Here is a 27,474-nt window from a genome sequence, read left to right as displayed (position 1 = left end):
ATAAGGCTCCATTCTTTTTTTTTTTTTAAGTATGCTGCATTAGAATAAAAAGATAAGCAGAATAGGATTTAAAAGCCAAGAAACAGACTCCGGTTGTGGAAAATGTTACAAAAAGGTGACTTTTCAAATCATTTGAAAACCAGATGATAATAAATGACAAGAAAAAAATGAGTTTAACTGTACAGAGAAAAAAAAGTTGGCTTAAAACTCAACATTCAGAAAACTAAGATCATAGCATCCATCCCCATCATTTCATAGCAAATAGATGGTGAAACAATGGAAACAGTGAGAGACTTTACTTTTCGGGGCTCCAAAATCACTGCAGATGGTGACTGCAGCCATGAAATTAAAAGACACTCCTTGGAAGAAAAGTTATGACCAACCTAGACAGCTTATTAAAAAGCAGAGACATTACTTTGCCAACAAAGGTCTATCTAGTCAAAGCTATGGTTTTTGCAGTTTTTGCAGTTTTTGCAGTCATGTATGGATATGAGAGCTGGACCATAAAGAAAGCTGAAGAATTGATGCTTCTGAACTGTGGTGCTGGAGAAGACTCTTGAGAGTCCCTTGGAGATCCAACCAGTCCATCCTAAAGGAAATCAGTCCTGAATATTCATTGGAAGGACTGATGTTGAAGCTGAAACTCCAATCCTTTGGCCACCTGATGCGAAAAACTGACTCACTGGAAAAGACCCTGATGCTGGGAAAGACTGAAGGCAGGAGAAGGGAACAACAGAGGATGAGATGGCTGGATGGCATCACCGACTCAATGAACATGAGTTTGAGCAAGCTCTGGGAGTTGGTGAAGGACAGGGAGGCCTGGCGTGCTGCAGTCCATGGGGTCACAAAGAGTCAGACACGACTGAGTGACTGAACTGAACTGATGCAGAGAAAAAATTCTATAACATGAGGTTCTTTGCCTTATGTTATACAAAAAAATTAATGGACTAAACAAATTTATAAAATGAAATTTAAAGGAAGTATATTGGGATGAAGAAAGCTTTTCAAAGCCCAAAAATCTGAAGGACAAGTTTTTTTTTTTACAGTTATGTTTTAAAAAACTTATTTGTGCACACAGAAATTAAAGACACATTAAAAAGCAAACAAAGGTAAGAAGAAAGCAATAAAAAATATCTGCAACATGACAAAGCCTTAAAACCATCAGATGAAACTAAACAAGCATAGATAAATCAGTAAGAAAAGTCTAAATACTGTCCATACTCACTACCAAAAACAGCCAAAAGAGACAGAGACAAATATAAGGGCAAATTAAATGTGCAGTATGTAATACTATTTTTCACTTGGCAAAGTTGTTTTATTCTTTTCAATTATAATAAACAACGCCTACCAGAAAAATAAATGACCCAATCAAAAAATGGGCCAGAGAACTAAACAGACATTTCTCCAAAGAAGACATACAGATGGCTAACAAACACATGAAAAGATGCTCAACATCACTCATTATCAGAGAAATGCAAATCAAAACCTCAATGAGGTACCATCTCACGCCAGTCAGAATGGCTGCTATCAAAATGTCTACAAACAATAAATGCTGGAGAGGGTGTGGAGAAAAGGGAACCCTCTTACACTGTCAGTGGGAATGCAAACTAGCACAGCCACTATGGAGAACAGTGTGGAGATTCCTTAAAAAACTGAAAATAGAACTGCCATACGACCCAGCAATCCTACTGTGGGGCATGCACACTGAGGACACCAGATCTGAAAGAGACACGTGTACCCCAATGTTCATCGCAGCACTGTTTATAATAGCCAGGACATGGAAGCAACCTAGATGTCCATCAGCAGATGAATGGATAAGAAAGGTGTGCTACATATACACAGCAGAATATTACTCAGCTATTAAGACGAATGCATTTGAATCAGTTCCAATGAGGTGGATGAAACTGGAGCCAATTATACAGAGTGAAGTAAGTCAGAAAGAAAAACACCAATACAGTATTTATTAACAGATATATATATGGAATTTAGAAAGATGGTAACAACAACTCTATATGTAAAACAGCAAAAGAGACATAGATATACAGAACAGGCTTTTGGACTCTATGGGAGAAGATGAGGGTGGGATGATTTGCGAGAATAGCATTGAAACATGTATATTACCATGTGTAGAATGGATCACCAGTCCAAGTTTGATGCATGAGACAGGGTGCTCAAAGCCGGTGCGCTGGGACAACCCAGAGGGATGGGGTGGGGAGGGAGGTGGGGGGGGGGTTCAGGACGGGGGACACACGTATACCCGTAGCTGATTCATGTCAATGTATGGCAAAAACCACCACAATATTGTAAAGTAATTAGCCTCCAATTAAAATAAATTAATCAATTTAAAATAAATAAATAAACAATGCCAACTGATACAGAGAATACAAACCAACTCAACAATTTAGAAAGTAACTTACAAGTAAGTTTTAAGGACTTTACTGACTATATCCTTTGATCTAGTAATTACGCTGAGGATTCCATCCTAAAGAAGTAACAACCTTGGCCAATGTTGCATGGAAAAGGATGCCCACAACAGCAATACTTATAATGCATAAAACCACGAACAAAGTAAAATCCAGTAACAGAGTATTGGCTACAGAAATTATTGTACTACTCTGCAGATAACAAACATTCAGAATTCAAAAAGTAGGGGAAAACTGCTACAGTAAAATTACAAATGAATCGAGATCATAAACTCTCTCTTCCCGAAGACATAATGAAGTAAACAGAAAACACGTACAAAATAAATCAACAAACTACACTTATAGTTATCAAAGGAAGGAGCACAATGCCATGCCATAACCTCTGAACATGATAAATAAACTGAGACAGAACCCCAAGATCTGCATTATGTACACTATACACACGCAGGCACTCTGTAAAGAAAGAATTTGAGAGGGGGGAATATTCGAAAAATATTTGCCTTATGTTATACAAAAAAATTAATGGACTAAACAAATTTATAAAATGAAATTTAAAGGAAGTATATTGGGATGAAGAAAGCTTTTCAAAGCCCAAAAATCTGGAGGATAAGTTATGTTTTTTTTTTAACAAGTTATGTTTTAAAAAACTATTTGTGCACACAGAAATTAAAGACACATTAAAAAGCAAGCAAAGGTTGCTTGCAAAGTATGCTTGCAAAGCATACTTCCAAATCTAGAAAGAAATGAAGAAGGGTCTGGAAAGGGGAAAACCCATGGGAAGCCCCAAAGAGAGAAAGGCTCACCAGTGAGAAGAAAACTCCTAGAGCTCAGCAGCTGACAAGCTCTGCACACAGGCAGATTTTATTGACTCACTCCTAGATACGTATGATGGCCAAAGGTGGCCAGTTGTTTGTGAAAAGCATCAAAACGAAAGACACGGAGACAAATGAACAGAAAAGAAGTATAAAGAAACAGAAACAAGTCAAGATACAGAGAAGTTCAAAACAACTGCATTTAATACCCATAAAGGGATGAGATCACACCCATGAGAAAAGAATAGGAGTTGGAAAAAATATAAAACATGGGCAATCAGAGGACATAAGAGCTCCTGGAAATTAAATACAGAATGGAAATAAAATATTTAGTAGAAGGATTGGAAAAGAAAGTTGAATATACTCTTAAAAAGAATAAAATAAGAATGAAGGGAGGAGGTGGAGGGAAGCACAATAAAAATATAATATGTAAGATTTACATAATATGTAATAATGTAATATATATATGAAATATAAGAAAATTCAAGGATCAATCTTGGAGGTTCAGCAATTAACCAATAAGAGTTCCAAAATGAGAAAACAGAAAATAATGGAGAAGAAACAATATAAGAAACTTCTCAGAATAAAAGATATGTTTCCTGATATAAATGTTCCTCTGAGTATTCACATGAATGAAAAGAGACGCACATATCACTTTGCTGTTCCATAGCATCAAGGATAAAGAAAACATCTTACAGCTATTCAGGAAGAAAACAGGTCATGTACAGCGGATCAGGATTCACAATGATAACAGGCTTCTCAAAGCAATACTGGAAGCTAGAAAACAATGGAAAACTGCCTTCAAAATTCTGAGGAAACATCATTACTTACCATCTAGAATTCCATACTCTGAAAGGTGAGTTAAAAGATGGTTCCAGACATGAAAGATGTAAGGGTTTTAAAACATGTCCAATAAATCTTTGACATGCCTCCCTCAAAAGGTAGACCCTAATTCCAGTCCCCTTGAAAGTGAGCAGGACTTAATGACTCATCTGTAATGAACAGAATGTGGAAGAAATCTAGGTTATTAAAAACACTGTCACTTCTGTCTTGCTCTTGTGAACCATTCACTCTGGGAGAAGCTAGTCACAAGGTCATGGGAGCCCTCAGTCAGCCTGTGGAGAGGCCTATGGGAATAAGGCTTCCAACCAACAACCAGCAACAACCTGCCAGTCTTTAAGTCACCGTAGAAGCAGTTCCTGCAGTCCCAGTCAAGCCTTCAAATAGCTGCTTCCCTGGCTGACCTCTTCACTGCAATTTCATGTGATTCCCTGAGCCAGAACCACCCAGCTAATGCTCCCAAATTCCTGACCATAGAGACTGCAAAATAAAATGCTGATTACTGTTACAAGTGACTAAATTTTGGAGTAATTTATTATAAAGCAATAGATAACCAACACAAGAAATCTCAAACAACTAACTTCTATACACTTTTTCCCCAAGAAGCTACTCAACAAAACTGAAAAAAAGAAAACAAGACTATAGTAGGGAAAGAAGTTAAAGGGAATTACTTTACTTGTGAAGAGATACCCATGAAGACAGAGAAGCAGCTGGCATAGAAAGTATCTGAAGGATGGAGCAGAAAGGAACAGGGTCTAGGGATGGAAGACTTGCTCCCAGGATGGAGAACTCCAGAAGGAAATGGGTCTCATGGATTACCTGACACATCTGGCCATGTGGAAAATGGCACTGCGGGTTTTCATAAATCTGCTGGAGTCTCTGGGGAGAACTGATAAATAAGAAAAACTAACAATAAAAGAAGCAATTAATTCGAAGGCAAAAAAAAAAAAAATAGTTGTACAAGAAGGGAAGTTTGAGCAAAGCATAACTCTGAGATCAGTAAAAAATAGTTATTGTTACAACAAAAACAAAAATTGTGACATAACAATATTAGAAGAATGAGATGAGGGAAACTATTATGGAATCCTCAGCTTTCAAAAGGTACCATCCAAAACTGATATTATTTAGAAATGAGGCTAAACTCCAGAAGCAGTAGATAAAAGATTTAGATAGACAATTGCTGCTTGCATGTACAACACAGAGATGGGAGTGGAGACTGCTGTTTTGCATTATAAGCCTGTGCTTTCAGAAATATGTATACACATTACCCAGTAAAAGCAGATTTTTAAGAGTATTTAGGGAGGGGGAAACTGGTTGAAGGCCGTCAAAAGGTACAAACTTCCAGTTATAAAATAAACAAGTACAACATGATTAATATAATTAACACCACTGTGTGTTATATACGAAAGTTGTTAAGAGTAAATCCTAAGAGTTTTCATCACAAGGAAAATTTATTTTTCTATCTTTTAATTTTGTATCTATATGAGATGATGGATGCCCATTAAATTTATATCATGATGCTTGTAAATTAAATCACTATGATGCACACTTTAAACTTACACAGTGCTATATGTCAATTACATCTTCATAAAACTAGAAGAAAAAGAATTTTTTTTATTGAAGGATAATTGCTTTACAGAATTTTGTTGTTTTCTGTCAAACCTCAACATGAAACAGCCACAGGTATACATCTATCCCCTCCCTTTTGAATCTCCCTCCCATCTCCCTCCCCATCCCACCCCTCTAGGTTGATACAGAGCCCCTGTTTGAGTTTCCTGAGCCATACAGCAACTTCCCGTTGGCTACCTACTTTACATATAGTAATGTAAATTTCCATGTTACTCTTTCCATACATCTCACCCTCTCCTCCCGTCTCCCCATGTCCATAAGTCTACTCTCTATGTCTGTTTCTCCACTGCTGCCCTGTAAATAAATTCTTCAGTACCATTTTTCTAGATTCTATATGTGCATTAGAATATGATATTTATCTTTCTCTCTCTGACTCACTGCACTCTGTATAATAGGTTTTTGGTTCATCCACATCATCGGAAGTGACTCACATGTTCCTTTTTATGGCTGGGTAACATTCCATTGTGTATATGTACCACAACTTATTTTTCCATTCATCTGTCAATGGACATCTAGGTTGCTTCCATGTTCTAGCTATTATAAATGTGCTGCTATAAACAATGGAATATATGTGTCTATTTCAGTTTTGAATATGCCTAGGAGTGGGATTGCTGGGTCATATGTTGGTTTTATTCTGGTTTTATTCCTAGTTTTTTAAGGAATCTCCATACCGTCTTCCATAGTGGCTGTATCAATTTACATTCCCACCAACAGTGCAAAAGCGTTCCCTTTTCTCCACACCCTCTCCAGAATTTATTGTTTGTAGCCTTTTTGATGGAGGGCCATTCTGACCCGTGTGAAACAGGACCTCATTGGAGTTTTGATTTGCATTTCTCTAATAATGAGCGATGTTGAGCATCTTTTCATGTGTTTGTTAGCTGTCTGCATGTTTTCTTTGGAGAAATGACTGTTTAGGCCTTTTTCCCACTTTTTGACTAGGCTGTGTTTTTCCGGCATTGAGTTGTATGAGCTGCTTGTATATTTTGGAAATTAATCTTTGTCAGTTGTTTCATTTGCTATTATTTTCTCCCATTCTGAGGGTTGTCTTTTCACTTTGCTTATAGTCTCCTTTGCTGTGCAAAAGCTTTTAAGTTTAGTTAGGTCCCACTTATTTACTTTTCTTTTTATTTCTGTTACTCTAGGAGGTGGGTCATAGAGGATCTTGCTTTTATGTCATCGAGTGTTCTGCCTATGTTTTCCTCTAAAGTTTTATAGTTTCTTGCCTTACATTTAGCTCTTTAATCAGTATGAGTTTATCTTTGTGTATGGTGTTAGGAAGTGTTCTAATTTCACTCTTTTGCATGCAGCTCTCCGGTTTTCCCAGCACCATTTATCGAAGAGGCTGTCTTTGCCCCATTGTATATTCTTGCCTCCTTTGTCAAAAGTAAGGTACCCATAGGTGCCTGGCTTTCTTTCTGGGCTTTCTATCTTGTTCCATTGGTCTATATTTCAGTTTTTATACCAGTAACACACTATCTTGATGACTGTAGCTTTGTAGTATAATCTGAAGTTAGGAAGGTTGATTTCTCCAGCTCCATTCTTCTTTCTCAAGACTGCTTTGGCTATTGAGGGTCCGTTCTGTTTCCATATGAATTGTGAAATTTTTTGTTCTAGTTCTGTGAAAAAATGCTACTGGTAATTTGATAGGGATCACATTGAATCTGTAGATTGCATTTGGTAGTATAATCATTTTCATAATATTGATTCTTCCTACCCAGGAACATGGAATATCTCTCCAGCTTTTTATGTCATCTTTGATTTCCTTCATTAGTGTCTTATAATTTTCTGTGTACAGTTCTTTTGTCTTTTTAGGTAAGTTTATTCCTAGATATTTAATTCCTTTTGTTGCAATGGTGAATGGGATTGATTCCTTAACTTCTCTGATTTTTGTTAGTATATAGAAATGAAAGTGATTTCTGCATATTGATTTTGTATCCTGCAACTTTGCTGAATTCACTGATTAGCTCTAGTAATTTTCTGATACTACCTTAAGGGTTTTCTATGTACAGTACCATGTCATCTGCAAACAGTGAGAGGTTTACTTCTTTTCTGATCTGGATTCCTTTTATTTCTTTTTCTTATCTGATTGTTGTAGCTAGGACTTCCAGAACTATGTTCAATAACAGTGGTGAAAGTGGACACCCTTGTCTTGTTCCTTATCTCAGGCGGAATGCTTTCAGTTTTTCACCATTCAGAATAATGTTTGCTGTAGGCTTACCATGTAAGGCTTTTACTATGTTGAGGTAGGTTCCTCCTATGCCCACTTTTTGAAGAGTTTTAATCATAAATGGGTGCTGGGTTTTGTCAAAGGCTTTTTCTGCATCTATTGAGATTATCATATGGTTTTTATTCTTTCAATTTGTTAATATGGTGTATCACATTGATTGATTTTCATATATTGAAGAATCCTTGCATCCCTGGAATAAACCCAATTTGATCATGGTGTATGAGCTTTTTGATGTGTTGCTGAATTCTGTTTGCTAAAACTTTTTGAGGATTTTTGCATCTATGTTCATCAGTGATATTGGCCTGTAGTTTTCTTTTTATTGTGTTGTCTTTGTCTGGTTTTGGTATCAGGGTGATGGTGGCCTTGTAGAATGAGTTTGGAGGTGTTCTTTCCTCTGCAATTTTTTGAAAGAGTTTTAGAAGGATAGGCATTAGTTCTTCTCTAAATGTTTGACAGAATTCTCCCATGAAGGCTTCTGGTCCTGGGCTTTTGTTCTTTGGGAGATTTTTGATCACAGCTTCAATTTCAGTGCTTGTAATTGGGTTGTTCATAATTTCTTTCTCATTCAGTCTTGGAAAATTGAACTTTTTAAAGAATCTGTCCATTTGTTCCAGGTTATCCCTTTTATTGTCATATAGTTGCTCATAATAGTCTCTTACTTCTGTACTGTTTGTTGTAATGTCTCCTTTTTCATTTCTAATTTTGTTGATTTGATTCTTATCTTTTTTTTTCTTGATGAGTCTGGCTAAAGGTTTGTCAATTTTGTTTATCTTCTCAAAGAACCACCTTTTAGTTTTATTAATCTTCCCCACTGTTTCTTTCATTTCTTTTTCATTTATTTCTGCTTGGATCTTTATGATTTCTTTGCCTCTACTAATTTTGGGGGGTTTTTGGTTCTTCTTTTTCCAGGCTTCCAGGTTGAACTCTTCCTTCCCTTTGGTTTCTGCCCACCTAAGGTTGGTCCCAGTGGTTTGTGTAAGCTTCATATAAGGTGAGATTTGTGCTCTGTGTTTGCTTGCTTTTCCTCGGCTGGGCAAGGCTGGATGAGGTGGTACTCCTGTCTACTGATGATTTGGTTTATATTTTTGTTTTGTTTGTTGTTTAGATGAGGCATTCTGCACAGGGTGCTACTGGTGTTGGGTGATGCAGGGTCTTGTATTCCAGAGATTTCCTTTGTGTGAGTTCTCACTATTTGATACCACCTAAGGTTACCCTGGCGTGCTGCTATTCATGGGGTCACAAAGAGTTGGACACAACTGAGCAACTGAACTGAACTGAACTGAAGGTTAGTTCTCTGGTAGCATAGGGTCTTAGAGGCAGTGCTCCCACTCCAAAGGCTCACGGCTTGATCTCTTAAAGTGCTAAGGAGTGTGGCTTGATCTTGCACATACTATTCTGCATCCCTTTCTGAGCTTTAAGTGAATAACTCTGTATTGTTCTGGGTTCCAAAGCTGAGACCTCATCAGAGCAGTGAATGAGCCAGTGGTTTCCTGAATGTTCACTCAGTTTTGAACTGAGTTGGAAGATGTCGAGTTTCTGAAGAGATTATAGACCTATCTCATGCAGGGCTGGGTTTGTCATTAATGAATCCCTACAAACAAAATCTGAGTCTGTCAACTAGTAGAAGTTTGTCTGTTCCTTTTCTCAACTGCCAAGCACTGAGGGCAGCCAGGTCACTGTAGGGAATCTTGAAGGAAAGAACCTCAGGACAAATGGTCCCAGCAGCTGCTAGGGTCTTGTCCCAATATTCCTTGATCAGGATCAGCTAGCCACAAGCAGCAGGCTCCTGGCTAGCTAAGCCAAATTGATACTGAGTCCAAGCTTGATCTGCTCACTGCATAACAGGCCAATGAATCTAAGAGACAAGGGGCTGAGGCCAGAAAGAGGCTTTTTTGGGGGGCCAGCTGATCAAGAAGATGGCAGGCTTGTGCCTTAAAAGAACCATCTAATTTTTAAAAATAAACAATAAAACACAAAATGACCCTTTAAAAAAAAAAGTATTTAGAGCAATAAGGATATGCTTATGAAATGCTGCTTATAAAAAAGTTAGGATACAAATAGTATACACAGAGTCACACCAGCTATGTGAAAAACAATTATACAAACATATGCACACTTAGGGCTTCCCGGGTGGCTCAGTGATAAAGAATCTGCCTGCATGCAGGAGCTTCAGGTTTAATCCCTGGGTTGGGAAGATCCCATGAAGAAGGAAATGACAACCCACTCCAGTATTCTTGCCTGGGAAATCCCATGGACAGAGGAAGTTGGTGGGCTACAGTTCATGGAGTGACAAAAAGTTGGATATGACTGAGTGACTGAGCATGCATGCACACTTATTAACAGTGATTACTTCTGCTTAGTAGATGATGGTTACTTTTATTCTCTTCTTTAGACTTATTTCTCAAGTTTTCTCATCAAACACTTATTAATGTTATAATCAGAAAAAAAATAATCAAATGAATTGAAAGCCAAAAAAAATCAGAGCTCTGAAGAGCTCTCACCAATTTTTAAAAATAGGAATGCTAACCCTGAACCCTAAGGGCCTGGTTGAAACCTCGCTACCACCTGCCATCACATCTTAAAACTCATTTCCAGCTCTATGGGGAGGCTTAAATGAGATAACCTAAATAAAGCATCTCTACCCATCTTAGTGTGTGAGGCACTTTATAGTATTCTATAAATATGATTTTCTTCCTTAATTTGACACAAACCATCTGCTGCCTTGATTGCCTCTGTATACTCTCTATGTGCAAACCTGCGTGAACCTGTCTAGTCTCTGGTCCTAGCCCTTCTTTTCTATCTGCTGCTAATCAAACTTTCACTCTGACAACTGGCAGTATGCCTTCCTTCTTCCCACTTCCCTTGCCCCTCAGGTTATTTCCATTATTAATATGTGAGTCAAATGAAGAACTAAGGAATAAGCAGATACAAAGCCCAGTATAACAAAGTTCAGATTTAACACTAAACTACATAAATAACTAGAAAAATCAAACAAAGGATTTCAATCCTTGTTCTGCTGCTTATTAACTGTGTGACTCCCAAGCAAATTACTTAACCTCTCTGAGTCTTTGTTAACCTATTCATAACAATCAAGACAATTCCTATTCTATAAAATTGTTGTAAGGATTAAAATGAGAGTGAATGTAAAACACATAACACTAAATATTTAAAGTTCCTATTCACCTTCTATTTCCTATCTAAAATGCCCTTAACTACTGGTGAGTATTTTCAGATTAACTATATAATTAAACAGATTAATTATAATAGTAATTATATATTAAACATTTAAAACATCAAACCATAACTAAACCAGAAGAAACAGGTAAATATTCAGCATCTCTATGAAGAAGCGAGGACTTTCAAAGCTGAAAAATGATGGAAGAGAAAGAATATCAATACAATTGCCTAAGTAAAAAACATTACTTAAATGTATCTTGTTGACTTTTATTTATGGCAATGTAGAACACTATATATTCACAAAAAACAAAACTAAATAAAACTCCCAACACATCTAGACATTCTAGATAGAATACCACAAAATATCTTTTTAAAGACATAGCTAATCTCTCAAGAAAATAAGAGATATCCCCAAGGATCAAACATAAACAAGGAGCTAAAAACCAGCATGCTAACCTGATACTGAAACTGTGGTTTCCTTGAGGGTATTTGCTGGTTACTGAATAGAGGAGGCATGGTTTTTAGCGGCTATTTGGTTAAAAGAGAAAGATCTTGGAGGTAACTGAGATCCCTGCATGGTTCTGAAGGGTTACTACATTTTATGAAAAGGCTGACTTAAACGATCCACCTGAGGGAAATCTCTCAGCATAGAGCATAAGTGGAGAAAAAAGTTTTCCCTAAACATGTATCATCTCAAGTCTGACTTCTACATATCTGAGATTTAAACACAGAAAATCCCAAGCCAAAAAACTAAAGCAGTCATGTGCTGGTGGCAGATGAGGATACCTGGCTAAAACAACTCAGCAGAAAAAACAGCAGATACTATTTGAAGGGGGCTTCCCAGGTGGCACTGTGGTAAAGAACCTGCCTGCCAATGCAGGAGACGCAAGAGACAGGGTTTGATCCCTGGGTTGGGAAGATTCCCCTGGAGGAGGAAATGGCAACCCACTCCAGTATTCTTGCCTGGAGAATTCCATGGACAGAGTAGCCTGGCGGGCCACAGTCCACAGGGTTGCAAAGAGTCAGACATGACTGAGCATATGCACGCACACACATACACACAATCTCAAGAGCCACGTCTTCTGTCCAAGGCTCACAGAATTCCTACCAATAAAGCCTCCAGAATCATGAAATAAGGAAACAAACTGTGAGGTTTGGCAGAAATAAGAAACAGCAGAATTAGGCTCTGAAGAATGTCTGATAATGACTTACTGAATAAAAATATGAATTCACTGTTAAGCAGTATGAAAGACAGAATGAGGACTTACATATGACTTATTAAAGTTCCAGAAGATGGAAGTAAAGACAATGGAAGAGAGGCAATACCAGAAAAGTTAACAGCTGAGAAATCTTCACATTTTTTGGATTTAATTGAAATGGAATTAATGGAATTAATTGGAATTAATTAATTTAATTAATTGAAATTTCCATTTCAATTAATGGAGGGACTTCCCTGCCAGTCCAAGTGGTTAAGACTTCACCTTGCAATGCAGGCAGTGCAGGTTTGATCCCTGGTCAGGGAGCTAAGATCCCACACACCTCACAGCCAAAAAAACAAACAAACAAAAAAACATAAAACAGAATTAATGGAAAACAAATTCTGAGATGCAGAAGTCACAGCAAATCCAAGTCAGGAGAGAAAAATAATCCTGTGGAGACACACAGTACAGAAACTGAAGAACAACAAACGGAAGAGTTTTTACAGCCAGTAAGGGGAAGGGAAAAAATTATCTACAAATGACTGTAGGCATCTAGCACCGACTGTGGAAAGCAAGATCCTAAAAATATTAACAGGAAATAATTGTCATCCTAGAATGTTATAACCCCCTAAACTGTTATTCCACAATGTTTACAAATACAGCTATTTTTGAACAAATAAAAACTGAAATAAAAGACTTGCAGGGAAAGAATGCCTAGGATATTCTTCAAAAAAGCAAAACATAAACCTGCAGGGAAGGGTTGCAGCTAAAAAACAATGAACAAGAGGCTGCACTGGTGGTCCAATGGTTAAGAATCCACCTTCCAATGCAGGGGATGTGGGTTCGATCCCTGGTTGGGGAACTAAGATCCCATGTGCCTCCAGGCAACTAAGCCTGCATGTGGCAAATACTGATCCTATGCCCTCTAGTGCTCGTGTACCACAGAGAAAGATCCCTCCCGCAGCAGTGAAGATTCCACATGCCACAGCTAAGATCTGATACAGATAAATTAATTAATTTAATAATTAAAAAACAGTTAACAAGTAACTAGTATTAATAAAATATGGATAAACTTAAACAGAACTAAATCTATGAGATCAAAGTAATGTCTCATCTAAAGTATGAAATGTAAGAAATTGTGAACAACTATAACTTGCAATTTGGGACGGAGTAACTGCAGTTAAGAGTTCTAAGGTCCTTTATATAGGAATTCTATCGAGAAGAACAGAGCTATTGATTGGTATTTAGATTCTACTAATGGAGGTATGCATACTGAAAATTTAAGATAATCTTTAAAATATAGAAATGGAAAGTGTGGAGGTAATCAATTAAAATAGAAATAGAGGACATACATTTCTGATGTAATTTTAAAACTCAATAAATCACACACACTTACCAAAAAAAGGTCAGAAGAGAATTTTAAAAAAGGATAAAGCAGAACAAATTAAAAACACAGAATAGGCTGGACTTAAATACAAATTAAAATAATTGGACTAAATTTATCAGTTAAAAGACAAAAATTGTTGAATAGTTTTATTTTAAATCAAGGTATATGTTATTTATAAGTAATACACTAAAATACAAGGCCAGAAAAAAGTTGAGAGGAAAAAAATAAAGAATGAAAAAACCTTTTATCAGGCAGATGCCAAGCCAAATAAACCTGGGTACCTGCTTTAACTGTCAAGACAAAATAGACTTTAAGGCAAAAATCACTGTTACAGAGATAGAAGGGTATAAAAAAAGGATAAAATGTTACACTCATTAAAAATACAAAAATTTTAATATGTGTGTGCTAATACAGATTCTCTCTCTATATATATGTATATATATGTATATACACATATATAAAGCAAAAACTGATAGAATTAAGGAGATATGGGAAATTAAAAATCTCATTTACAAGAGTATCTAAAATAATAAATACTTAGGAATACACTAAAGTGAAAGACTTGTATACTGACAATATAAGACACTGATGAAAGAAATTAAGGAAAATGCAAATAAGTGGAAAGAGAGCCCACGTTCATGGATTGGAAGACTTATTATTGTTAAAATGTCCATACTACCCAAAGCAATTTAAAAAATCAATGTAACCGCTATCAAAATTCCAATGACTTTTTAACAGCAATAGAAAAAACAATCCTAAAATTCATATGGAAATACAAAGGATCCCAAGTAGCCAAAACAATTTTGAGAAAGAAGAACAAATGTGAGGAGGCCTCACATTTCCTAATTTTAAAACATATTATAAAACTACAGTAATTATAACAATATGGTAACAGAATAAAACTTAGACCAATGGAACAGAAATAGAGAGCCTTGAAAATAAACCCATGAATGTATGGTCAACTGAACTTCACCAAGGGTGCCAAGAATACATACATCACTTTCACTGCAGCATTATTCACAAATCACATTATTATTTATATGATGATTTATTTATATTATTTACACTCTAAATTAAGAAAGGGTAACATAGTTGGATATAGTATCAATATATAAACTCACTCATATAAACTCTTCAATATATAAAGCTCACTTTTCTAGGCAGCAGCAGAAAATAAAAAGTAAAAAAGGTAATTTTTAAAAAGCTGTTACTAAACAACAAATAAAATTAATAATAATAGCAACTGTAAGAAGAAAAAGAGCAAGGTAAAATTATTAGGCTATCATCAACTTACTAGAATGAAAGCTGTAAAAAGAGAAATTGTGATACTGGTGCAAGGGGAGCCAAAGAGACCACTGGAACAGATGGAAAAAACACTAAAAACAAGCCAGCACATATGTGGATATTCGGTATAAAAAAGAGATGGAATTGCTGATTAGTGGGGAAACAATGAAGTATGTATTAAACAGTGAGATTACCTATCCATAAGCAAAGAAGTAAAATTAGATCCATACTTGAATCACACACAAAAATGAAATAAAGGTAGTTTAGCAACAAAAAGCAAAATTTCAAATTTTAGAAGAAAACATATCGTTTTAATCAAAGTGGGGAACACACAAGAAACATATACAGTATTATAAAGGAAAGATGATAAATTCAACCACATTAAAATGTGAAATTTTGTTTAAAAGGTCATCAAAAAGAGTGAAAAAGATACCCCACTGCCTGGGTAAAAATATTTGCAAAGCTTATAACCAGCAGTGCATTTGTATCCAGAATATATGAAGAATCTCTATAGTTAATGAGGAAAAGACTAAAAGCTCAACATAAAGGCAAAAGATATGTACAGGTACTTCTTAGAAAAGAAAATCCAAATAGCCAGTAAACATCAAAAGATGTTTCATCTCAGTTATAACCAAGAAAATGACACAAGCTCCATCATTTTTATATCTATCTACTCCCAGTATTTTAATAGTTTATAAAGATATGGTACATTAAGATAAGAATCATCACAGAACTTGTTCTTATTTTCACTAGTTATTTATGATCTTGTCTAGGTCTTATGAAAAGTAATCTGCAAAATCAACAGTATGTTTTCCAGCGTTATTAAAAATAAACAGAATATAGAGAATCCATTTTTCCCCCATAGAGAATTTTGCCCTAAGATATAGAAACAGATCTAAAAACTGAGAAATTAACAGAACTACTGGATATATACATTTTTTGAGTCTTTAGCATTATACTAATTATACTATTTGGTGATGCCAGATGACATAATCATTACAAAGTCTTTTTAAGGTGACAGCTGCAAAAGTTCTAAAATTATACCACTAGTTCTTTTGTATGATTCTTTCTTTGTGTCCTATTTCCAATATAGCTTCCAGTGAAACTGTATTAAAAAAAAAATTGCATAAGCAGACTGAGTTAAAGTACTATTTAATTTTGTTTCATTTATTTTACTTTTTTAACTGCTGCACTAGAAGACTTGAAGAATTGAAATCAGCTTAAAAGTTAAGCAAAATAACAGTACCTCACAATGCTGGCGAGAAGCTTGAATTTCACATTCATATTTGTTCTTTACAGATTCTAAGCAGAGCTCTCTATAGATTCCTGCAACCAAACACAATTACTCTGATTATGTTAGCAATAAGGAGTTTCATTATCACTTCCCTGTAAGAATTCTGTCCTATTTTATAAAATGAATCAAGAAGAAATCGGCAGGTCTAACTTTACCTTTAAAAACTAGAAATAACAAGGCTCAGTCAAAATATATGTCAAAGAAGACTACAAAACTAAGAGTTTAAGAGCTAGAGAGAAACTACACTACAAATTTTAGTTCTTACCCATTTTTCTAAAGAATATTTCTAAATGCTTGATAGAGAATGATTAAAATGAAAATAAAACTCTTCACCTATGAAAAACAATGTCTCAGGACTCATAAGGGAAACAGAGTCAAAAAACTCTGGTTTCTCAATCACATATACCCAAACTAACAACTGGATACCATAAACATCGAAACCACTCTTTTTTAACTATTACTTATTTTCAGAGTCCAAAGCTTCCAAGAAGACTAAATGTATAAACTAATATAACAAAATTTATAAATTAACCCGATGTTTGAGTGCTCCTGACAGAGCTTTACCTAGAGGATGGATGGTCAAGAGAGTTTAACTTAGAGGTACCGAAACAACCACATAAAATAGGCACCCTAAAAAAAACACATAAAATAGGCCATGCAAATACACCATCACAAAAATGGCAAAGAGGTCTAGATGTACATACTTAACTCTATGCCATAGCTGCCCCTAGAACTGCAATACTCTTTCCTGTAGAGTAAAGGCAAGGAACAGATAACTGGAACTATGTCGTCAGCAACACAGTCACACACACGACTCTTTGTACAATCAAAAAGCAAAGGAGGCCACCTAGTAGCAAAGTGAATAACTGACTCAAGTAATATTTTCAAAACATTAGGAAGTCTCACTTAGTTCTTTTCAAATGTCAAATAAAACTAAGGACATGTTTACTTTTAAGGATGTCTAAGTCAATATGCAAAGATAGCAGATTAAGCATCACATTATCTATACACTTAATATTAAGCACTCAAGACTAAAATTCGGTTTAAGGAGGATTCAGTATAAGAACCTATTATCAACAATGCCATACGTATTATTCATAAATAACAGGTGTATGAGGATCAATGATTGTTCCCCAAAAAGAAAACAACTTTACTGGAGATCAGTAAATTTCAGTTTTTAGTTTGACTGTGAAAAATCATTACATGATCTTCAAATAGACATATCCTTTGTTAGGCATGGTAGGACACAATTCTGAGGCCAGATCCCAGTTACCAACAGAAGACTGAAATTTAACCACACAAATAAAATACATCTTCATTTATTCATAGTCACAAATGTGTCACCAAACTTTTCAAAATAAAAACTTATAACTGAACTACAGGTTTGAAGGTTAATTCCCTGTTCTTTAACATCCTGATCAAATTTTTTTTAATGCTTTATAAAGAAGAGCTCTTTATCACTCTTAAAGATGAAAAATACTAAGAGGACTTAAATTGAACATTAATAGAAAAATAAACTATGGTAGTAACAGTATCTCTTAATGAAAATATCCTGGTTTCTAATTGTTTCACGTGTGGAAATACCTTTTCAACAACACTGTGACCAATTTGAGGGCTTTTTTTGTTTTAACCCTCCATAGCAGCAGAGAAAAGCAGGAGGCATTTAATAATATAACTGTGGGTTGATTGATAGTATAATAATCTGGTCAATGTAAATACATTTGTACTTCTATTAACAACAACCACTCATTTGACAAACACCTTTTAAATCTATTGAAGAATTCATACTCTACTATACGGAAAAGATGTTTCACTTTCCTACCTGCTACCTTTGTACGAATTTGCATATTTTCTTGTAAAGTTGCCAGTGGTTCCAAATATTCTGGTGCTTTTCCAGCTATGACTTCTTGTAGTTTTGCATCCACCTGACTTAATCGTTCTTTATAAAGTCTTAACAAAGCAAAAATTAAGATATTAATTTTAAAAGCCCAGCAAAGGCTAACAATTTACCATTTCTATACATTCTCTCTTAATATCCTTCATATTCTAATAGCCTACCAAATGTATTTTTTCCTTGATCTCAGATGACAAGAACACAGTTACATCATTTGACTTTTATGCAAATAATCACAAAGAAATATTTTTCTATTTTTTTAGATATATCGCTTTTTAATGGTTAATTTACAAATCAAAAAAAATACAACCAAAATAACTACCTCTGGACACTGGAGATGTTTTTAACTGCAGAATAAATCAATTCTAAGAGAAAAGGTCAAATAAACACTGAATTTAAAAGGAACAAATCATTTTGAGTATTTTAGATACAGGCATTACTAGCTGTCAGAAATAAATAATTCCCTGTCTCCTCTCCAAATCTCCTGAAAAGGAGTCAGTATAGCAATATTCAGCCTACTTAATTTTTAAGAGAACAAAGAAGAAGCAGAGTGATGAAGGTAAAACCAAAGGCTAGGGAACTTAAGACCTGGCATACTCAGCTCATCTAGACTGTGAATGAAGAAGCTACAACAACATGAGTTGCTTGGCAGATGGGGAAGTGAAAAGTGGGGCGAAGAATCCCCGTTGCTCTTTTTAAGAGTCTACGTGCAAAGAGGCCTAATGTAACAGCTGTCACATCAACACCTTCAGCGTGATTATCAAAGATGGTATGTGAGGCAACTCAATGTTTATTTTTACCAATAGTCCTGCAGGATAGAACTTTTTTAACAAGAAAATGTTGAAACTGTCATTCTTTACGAGAAGCGTTTCTAACCCTCGTTTTGCGGCATTTCAAAGATATCCTAAAATTTCAAAGCAGATTAACAATTTAAGATCATTCTGTAAAAAAATTTTTTGCCATTTATTACTGCATCATAGGTGAATATCTCATAATACACAAGGATGGCATGTAGTAACTCCCAGGAGAAACCACTGATCATGCTTATAGTTGTTTGTATAAATAGCAGTTGACTATTGAAAACATGATACTTGGCGTTCATATAATATTCCACTCTTTCCTCTTGAAAATACCAACTAAGACAACTAATATTGCCTATCATTGATCATTATATTTAGCATAGCGATTTATATAATGATTTTACAGGAATAAAGCAAGTTTGAGTGTTCATGCTAGTTAATATTCTTTTTTTTACCACCAGAAAGGAAAAATTATCTGAATCAACTTCCAAAATTATACATTATCATGTCTGGGTTAAATTTTTCTAAAACTCAACATACAATGTATGAAATCCAAAAAGTATAACACGATACTAATAGTTTTTGAAATTATAAATACAACTTCAAACAAAATGCTAAAAACTAATACAAAAGATGACTGCACCTGAAAAACATCAAACTCATACAAAATATGGATAATAAGGTATCCTAAATACGTGAACATCCTGAATGAAGAGGATATGTGAATTAACAGTATTCAATTAACTCACTTTAAAAAAACAGATTCCTCAAAATCAGTATAATTTCTACAACCTTGGAATCAAGTATAAACTCATCAAAGGCAAGGATCATGAGTCCTGCAGCAGAAACCACAATACTATTCACAGAACAGAAGCTAATTAATGTTTGTTGGATGTTGAACACGGAAATGAATGGACACTTAGGTGGGACAAGTCCCTCTTTCTTTCTAAGAAGGTGGAAGAACTCACCTTCCACCACTTTACAAACTGCAAATTGTGGATTTTCTGCCTTAGGAAAGGAGTGCTATATGTGCCCTATAGTGCTAGAACAGGCAAAGCAGGATATTTATTATTATTATTATTATTAATATTATATTTCCCACCTCTTCCAAAGAGGATTTGAGACAGCTTAAAGAGATACACAGTATGAGAAGACAAAAATAAAAAACAAAGCAACAGGGTAAGACAAAAAAATAATCATAAAACTTGTGCCAGGATTTTTTTTTCAAAAACATATTTATAGATACCAATTCCTTGAGAAAGAATCCTATTAAATAGTGTTAATGAGTCTACTTTTAATACTTTCAGAAACGAATAATGCTGATAGGGGAACTGGCAGGTGATCATGGTGAGCCATGAGAAAGCAAAAATCAAAGCAACTGCCTGCCCCAAGGGGAACAAGATCAGACCAAATGACTCACTAGATGCAAACTTCTCCTATGCAATATATTATACTAGAGCTTTACAACAATTTTAATTTCTTGGATAACCAAAAATGGCTCTATAAAAGCTCAATACGTGTATCTTAAATAACTGTTTAAGAATCACTCATTCATGGATTTCTTATGCTAAAATACAAATTTGCTTCCTCTTTTCCAGAATGATCCCAAATGAACTGAATGAACTCTCTGTGCTGCCCAAATAATGGATTTCTGGGAATCCAAACTAATTTTAACTTCAAATTAGTAATGTAAATCTTTAGCATTAGAAAATATCATGCTTTTTAAAAGCAAAATTTTACACTATGGATTATTTTGGATTGCTTATATTAATTTGTCACACTAGCATAGAACATTATCTATACATTCATCACTAATACCAATGAAAGTTAACACCAGAAATGGCATAAACAGCAGGATTCGTCTGGTAACGAAATCTGTCTTATTTCAGGCTGGCAATTCCAGATATTAAATGGGCTTTCATCTCTTCTTTGGGCCTCTCTAGGGAAGAAGTAGGAGAAAGAGAATAAGCAGCAAAATCACAAAGAATCCATAAACTAAGAGGCAGCTTCTGAATAAGTTAAGCTATCTATGGTCTCAACAGTTTCTCCCTTTCATTTATGTTTCCTAAAGTATATCATGCCCCATGACCTTGCCAGCAAGTTCCAAACTGAATGTTCACCTTTAAGATTTCTTTAAAATCTGCATCTATTCTATTCTCTCCAATCACTGGAGCTCCTTCTTGCATTACCAACTTTACATAAGAGTTCTGGCATTATAAAGAGGGGGAAAAAACAGTATCTGTAAACACACACTACATGTCAGACAAATGGCCGAGAATTTTATATACTGCTCATTCAATCTTTACAGTGGATAATAAAGAACCTATTACTATATTTTTAAAATCTGTCAAGAAAGCCTGGATTCAGGCCCTGTGATTCCACCATGATTCCTCCAAAGTAATGTGCCTTAGTGGAAGGAACACGATAGCACCTAAGATGTAAAGCCTGGCTTAATTTATCACCTTCTGATAAACTATGAACAAGTCACTTAACCTGTGTGATCAATCTTCTCAAGAGTAAATGAAGATAAAACTATCTTCCAACCTTACAAACTAAACAATGCATGTGAAAACATGCAATGTATACATTATTCAATGTTAAGATATAAATAAAAATCACCATGCTATCTCTTGGAAATAACTCTTATTCTCAAATTTTTTAAAAAATGTTATCTTTATCCAGTTATTTAACAAAGGAATGAATGAAGCACATTAGAACCAAGGGTGCAGCAATCCAAGGAAAACACTTTCATTACCAATACCCACATAAAAATCTTATTAAATTCCCCCCCAAAACCAGCCTCAAAACCCTTGATTAGTTAGTTAATGAGGCCTTCAACAGGCAAACAACAGTTGAAGCCTTTTTCAGGTCAGTCAGTCCCATAAAAAACAAAAAGGAAAATAGTTTAGAATGAATATAATTTCTCTCATGCCAGTATACATGTGACAAGGTTGAGATTCAGTGACAGTGACCTTCAGAAATTACTACTTACTGATCCTTGAGATCGGTAAATTGTTTTTCAAGATTGGACATTTCATCTAAACATTCCATTCTTCTTCTTTCACAGTCTTCATCATCCATTTCTGTTAATAAAATGCAAATATCAAAGATAAAACTAATGCTATGTTCCAAATACATCTGAATGTTAATTAGAATGGTTAAAAAAAAACAGAAGAAGTACTTTAGGACTTAAACATTTATCAAATATAATTCCCACTGTAGATTTAATGTAAAATACAGATAAGAGTTAAAACAGTTGCTAGTTCTTAATTTTATTCATTTTTTAAAATAATTGTATTCATTTATTTTTGGCTATGCTGAGTCTTTGTCGCTGTGTGGGCCTTTCTCTAGTTGCAACGAGTGGAGGCTACTCTCTAGTTGCGGCACATGGGCTTTTCACTGTGGCAGCATCTCTTGTTTCAGAGCGCAGGCTCCATGGACCCGAGACTTCAACAACTGCAGCACTCAGGCTAAGTAGTTACGACTCCTGGGCTCTAGAGTACAGTCTCAGTATGGGCTCAGTTCTTTACAGGATGTGGGATCTTCCCAGATCAGGGATCATTCCTGTGTCTCCTACATTGGCAGGCAGATTCTTTACCACTGAGTCACCAGGGAAACCTCTTTATTCACTCTTAAATCATTTTATTAAAGGGCTGATGGGGCAGGGGTCCAGCAGTTAAGACTGTGCTCCCACGTGTAAGGGGCACAGGTTTGATCCCTGGTCAAGGAACTAAGTTCCCACGTGCTGTAGTACAGCCAAAAAGAAAAAGGCTGACCTTAAACTGTGACTATATAGTAATTAGTCCACTTTTGGCTTGTTTTTCACCAACTCACCAAACTTAAGCACCAAAATGATTACGTCCTTTAAAGGTTAATATTGCTCAAGAATACTTACGGAATTCCACTTATGGAATGCTCACATGGATAATTTGCGAGTCAAATAAAAAAAAGAAGATTAATCTCAATACCACAGAGTATTTTGGTTTCCTACTCCTAGGCCCCCACTGTTCCCACTCCCCAATTACAGTCAGTCAGTGAGAAAGAGGAAGGAGGAAGACAAGCAAACTTTTCAAGGAAAACAACTGACAGCTACCAGCTCTCTCCTATATTTCACATTGTCTGTTTTTGTCAATACATCACATATAGCTGACAACATCAGAATAACTTAAGCACAAAATGATGTTCATATTGATCATCATCAAATAAAGGTCAAACTATGAGAAAAAATTAAATTATGTTCAGTTACTTTCTACAGCAAGATAGTATGATTTTTTTTTTAATTTTTCTGAAACAGATTAAAATTATTTCTGGCTCTTAAGAGCTTATTCCTTGACTCTTTAAAATGTGGTCCCTCAGAACTGCCATATGACCCAGCAATCCCACTTCTGGGCATACACACTGAGGAAACCAGATCTGAAAGAGACACATGCACCCCAATGTTCATCGCAGCACTGTTTATAATAGCCAGGACATGGAAGCAACCTAGATGCCCATCAGCAGATGAATGGATAAGGAAGCTGTGGTACATATACACCATGGAATATTATTCAGCCATTAAAAAGAATTCATTTGAACCAGTCCTAATGAGATGGATGAAGCTGGAGCCCATTATACAGAGTGAAGTAAGCCAGAAAGATAAAGAACATTACAGCATACTAACACATATATATGGAATTTAGAAAGGTGATAACGATAACCCTATATGCAAAACAGAAAAAGAGACACAGAAATACAGAACAGACTTTTGAACTTTGTGGGAGAATGTGAGGGTGGGATATTTCAAAAGAACAGCATGTATACTATCTATGGTGAAACAGATCACCAGCCCAGGTGGGATGCATGAGACAAGTGCTCCGGCCTGGTGCACTGGGAAGACCCAGAGGAATCGGGTGGAGAGGGAGGTGGGAGGGGGGATCGGGATTGGGAATACATGTAAATCCATGGCTGATTCATATCAATGTATGACAAAACCCACTGGAAAAAAAAAAATAAAATTAAAAAAAAAAAATGTGGTCCCTCAAGATGATTCACTCCCCAATATCTGTAGATAGAGTTTTTCTGTAGCCTTAAGACTGGCCAGTACCAAGGATGGAGAAGAATAAAACTGTGGGAGTTTAACATGCAAAATAAATGGTAGAAAAGAGATGCAAAAGCAACATGCAACTGAAAAATTTATTTAATTTCTTTGTACTTAAAAAATCTGACTTGTGCTTCAAATCATTATCATATTCTTCATAAATTAATGTGTCCATTATTTTTTGGGACAGAACAAAAAACAGTTACAAAAAAATAAAAACCCACAGGATCAACATAAAAATTAGAGGCAGAATTTTAGTAAATAGATGTCATTTTGAGAGATCCTGACTCCCATAAAAACAAAAACAAAGAACAAGTGAAGATAAAATGTTTTACAGATCCAGAAAACGTACTCACATATAGTATTGATATTCTCTGTATTCCTCACTTTTGAAATCTCACCTATTTTCATGACTAAGCAGGTGAATTCCAAACTATGCTTCCCATCCCAGGCAGGTTCCAATGCCACATTACCACCTGTCAGTTGGGCACTCTGACTCAAATATACCATCAGGACCTCGAAAACAACATGTCTTTCATACTTTCATCTCAAATCTTTTTTTTTTTTTTTCTGTTTCTGTTCAAACTACCACCATTCTCCTTGTATTTGGGTTTTTCTTCTTACATTGACTCCTAAACTTGTATTCATCAATCCCACTTTCTGCTTTTTTTCAAGTCTTTCACACCTATATCTTTTCCTTTTCTAGCTCAAATCCTTCTGCCAACCAAACTGGTTTTCTCACTCTTTTAAATAAAGCTTAAGCCCTGGCCTTGCACTTTTTCTTATATTGCTTCTTCTACAGAAACACCTGAACTTTACCACTCCAATCCAAATTCCACCCATTCTTCAAGATAATTTAGGTAATCCCACTAGCCTTTGCTGACCACCCTGTACTGAAAAGATTTCCTCTACCTCTGAATTTCCACAGTATTGTTTATAAATAAGCGTTCATTTGGCAATTGAATCAAGTGGTGACCTATGACAGCTCTTTAATTGTGGTCAGATCATAACTATTTATACCTTCCACTGAGTAGAACCCAATACTGCAAAAGGAAGTCACTCAGAAACACTTATTCGGGGTGGCTGATTTATTGACTGAAATTACATACTTCCATGGAGGTTTTCTCTGAAAGGGAAGCCTAAAAAAGAGAGTGTCACGGTGATAGGCTGTCGTCAACCTGTCATCCATCCTTGCTTCACATGGCCAAAATCAGGCCAAAACAAAGAAGTAAGTCTCATCTTCATCGTATGGACAGAAGGAAAAGAACCCACGTAATCATAAATTTCATTTCTTTTTAAAATAACCATTCCTAAAAGACTGCAAAAATTGATTTAAGGTGTTAACCTGCCCCCCTCCACTCTATCCTATCCCACGCCCTTCAAAACAGAAAACAAAAACAAATAAACAGACAAAAAAACCAGCACAAAGTTAGAAAAGATTGCAGGGGAGAAGATTTGGAGAACTTCAAAGCTGCCAAAAATCAGCCAGTTATTTATAAGCATATGAAGATCTCCAATCAATCCTGATGTTGGGCTGTTCTCAGTCTCGAAAAGTTCACAGAAATGATGCAGATGACCCAGCTCCCACGTCAGCCCCCCGAAAGAGGACGAATGTCCAGTACGGACTGACACGCTGACTTGGAAGCTGACATTAATAAATTCTAAACCAGCCAAGAGCGAGTACCCTCGGGTCCTGACAACCCACACACGCTGAGAAGGGCTGCAAAGGTGCAAAATAATAAGTCGGCGGTGTGGGGAGAGGAGGCATTTACAGCGTCTCCCAGACAAGATGCGGGACATTTTCGCTCCGGATAGCCCGAGGCACTACCCAGAGGTCCCAAGGGCGGGGCGGATCGAGAACGGAACCGAGCATCGTCCGTGAGCCGGACTAGTCCAGGCCCGCGCCCTGCCCCGCTCCGCCCCGTCAACCGGGACCCGCCAGGAGCTGGGCAGCGCCCCGCGAACAGTTTGGGTGCCACGGAGGGCCGGGAGCCAGTCTCCGCCCCTTCCCTCTCTCCCCGCCCCGCTCTCCCAGCAGGACGCAGCTGCCCGGCGTGCGGAGAGCGGCCTGTCGCTAGCCTGGCGCGAGGACTCGGGGTCCCAGCCCGCTGGCTCGCGTACCTGAGCTATCTCCATCCTCGGAGACCGACGAGCTCTCGGTGTCCTCGTCCTCGGAGCTGCTCCCCTCGTTTTCGGCGTAGTCCACCTCCATCTCATCGTGATGGTTCGTCTCCTTCTTATCCCCTCGGGAATGGACTGGCATTTTCCAGCCGCGCCGTCGCTTCCCACTCCCGGCGCCCAGCCCGGCCACCGCCGCTTCAATGAAGGGCGCGCCGAACGCCCCGACCCACCCAGCAGCCGAGCTCGTTCAGAACCCCCTCGGCTCCTCCCCGCCCCCGCCGGAGCCTCACAACCTAACCCGCAGGCTCAGCACTGAGAGCTCTGCCATTGGTGGAGGCAGCCCTCCCGAGCCGGGGGCTGGAGCTAATCCTGCTCCGGTCCGGTTGGTTGCCGGTAATTACGGCGCGGCCTCGGGATGTGTGTCGGGAATTGTAGTCCTTACTATTCAGACCTGCAGGGGCCGCCGGCTTCGAAGCTTCAGCTACCCTGATCGCTTCTCCCCTCTGGACTTCAAGTCCCACAAGGCACGAAAGCTGCCAGACTCGGTTGCAGTTTATAAACTAAACAGAAACAGATTGTGAGATTTTGGTCTGTGTTTATTCTTTTCCCGCCAAGTGCTTGTCTGAGCTTCCAGGCCATCCAGGATGTTACTGTCAGATGCGAGAAGGTCTTTTGCCTGAGGGTTTTTCCTCCTCTTTAAGGCTACAGGAACTGGAGAAATGTCTCTTTACCAAAGCCCTTTTATTACCACTATTAAACTATTGTTGAATTAGTTTCTGCTGACAACTTGCACTTTCTATGTTACACAAAAATCTTTAAATTATTCTTGAAACTTTTGCATTATGAAAGGAAAGGAAGTTTTATCTTGGCAGTTTTCTCTAATATGTTTTACATTTGTTTTTTACCATATGCGGGTTTCCCTGGTGACTCAGATGGTAAAGAATCTGCCTGCAATGCAGGAGACCAGGTTCGATCCCAGGGTCCGGAAGATCCCCTGGAGAAGGGAATGGCTATCAACTCCAGTGTTCTTGCCTGGAGCATTCCATGGACAGGGCAGCCTGGTGGGCTACAGTCCATGGAGTGAAAAAGTCGGACACAGCTGAGCGACTAACACAGTTCCAGTTTACCATACCCAGCCTGAATATGCCCCCAGTCTTAACTTCAGTTTTCAATGAAAAATATTTATTTGACTTAATGAAATGTTTTATTTTTTCAATAGTAGGGATGATAGACAAGGAAAACTCATTATATATCCTAATCATAATAACATACTAATTGACCACTTTTACTCTGTATCAAATACCCTGGTA

The 27,474-nt window shown here is 36.8% G+C and overlaps 1 protein-coding gene across 2 annotated transcripts in view; it reads right to left on the bottom strand.

Moving 5' to 3' along the window:
• Positions 1-26,487, bottom strand: part of BRMS1L (BRMS1 like transcriptional repressor) — a 41,931-nt gene extending 15,444 nt beyond the window's left edge. Inside the window, exons 1-4 of one of the 2 annotated variants that reach the window (XM_043922053.1) lie at positions 26,165-26,487; positions 21,959-22,049; positions 18,095-18,222; positions 16,225-16,304 (exon numbers count right to left, since the gene is read on the bottom strand). In XM_043922053.1, the coding sequence (XP_043777988.1) occupies positions 16,225-16,304; positions 18,095-18,222; positions 21,959-22,049; positions 26,165-26,306 (441 nt within the window). In that variant the 5' untranslated portion in view covers positions 26,307-26,487. The remainder of the gene's footprint in view (positions 1-16,224; positions 16,305-18,094; positions 18,223-21,958; positions 22,050-26,164) is intronic. The other variant, XM_043922052.1, reaches the window with a different exon arrangement.
• Between the last annotated feature and the right edge of the window lie 987 nt (positions 26,488-27,474).

Source organism: Cervus elaphus, chromosome 13 (assembly GCF_910594005.1).
Source record: "Cervus elaphus chromosome 13, mCerEla1.1, whole genome shotgun sequence".
Lineage (NCBI taxonomy): Eukaryota > Metazoa > Chordata > Mammalia > Artiodactyla > Cervidae > Cervus > Cervus elaphus.
This window is presented reverse-complemented; position numbering and strand designations above follow the sequence as displayed.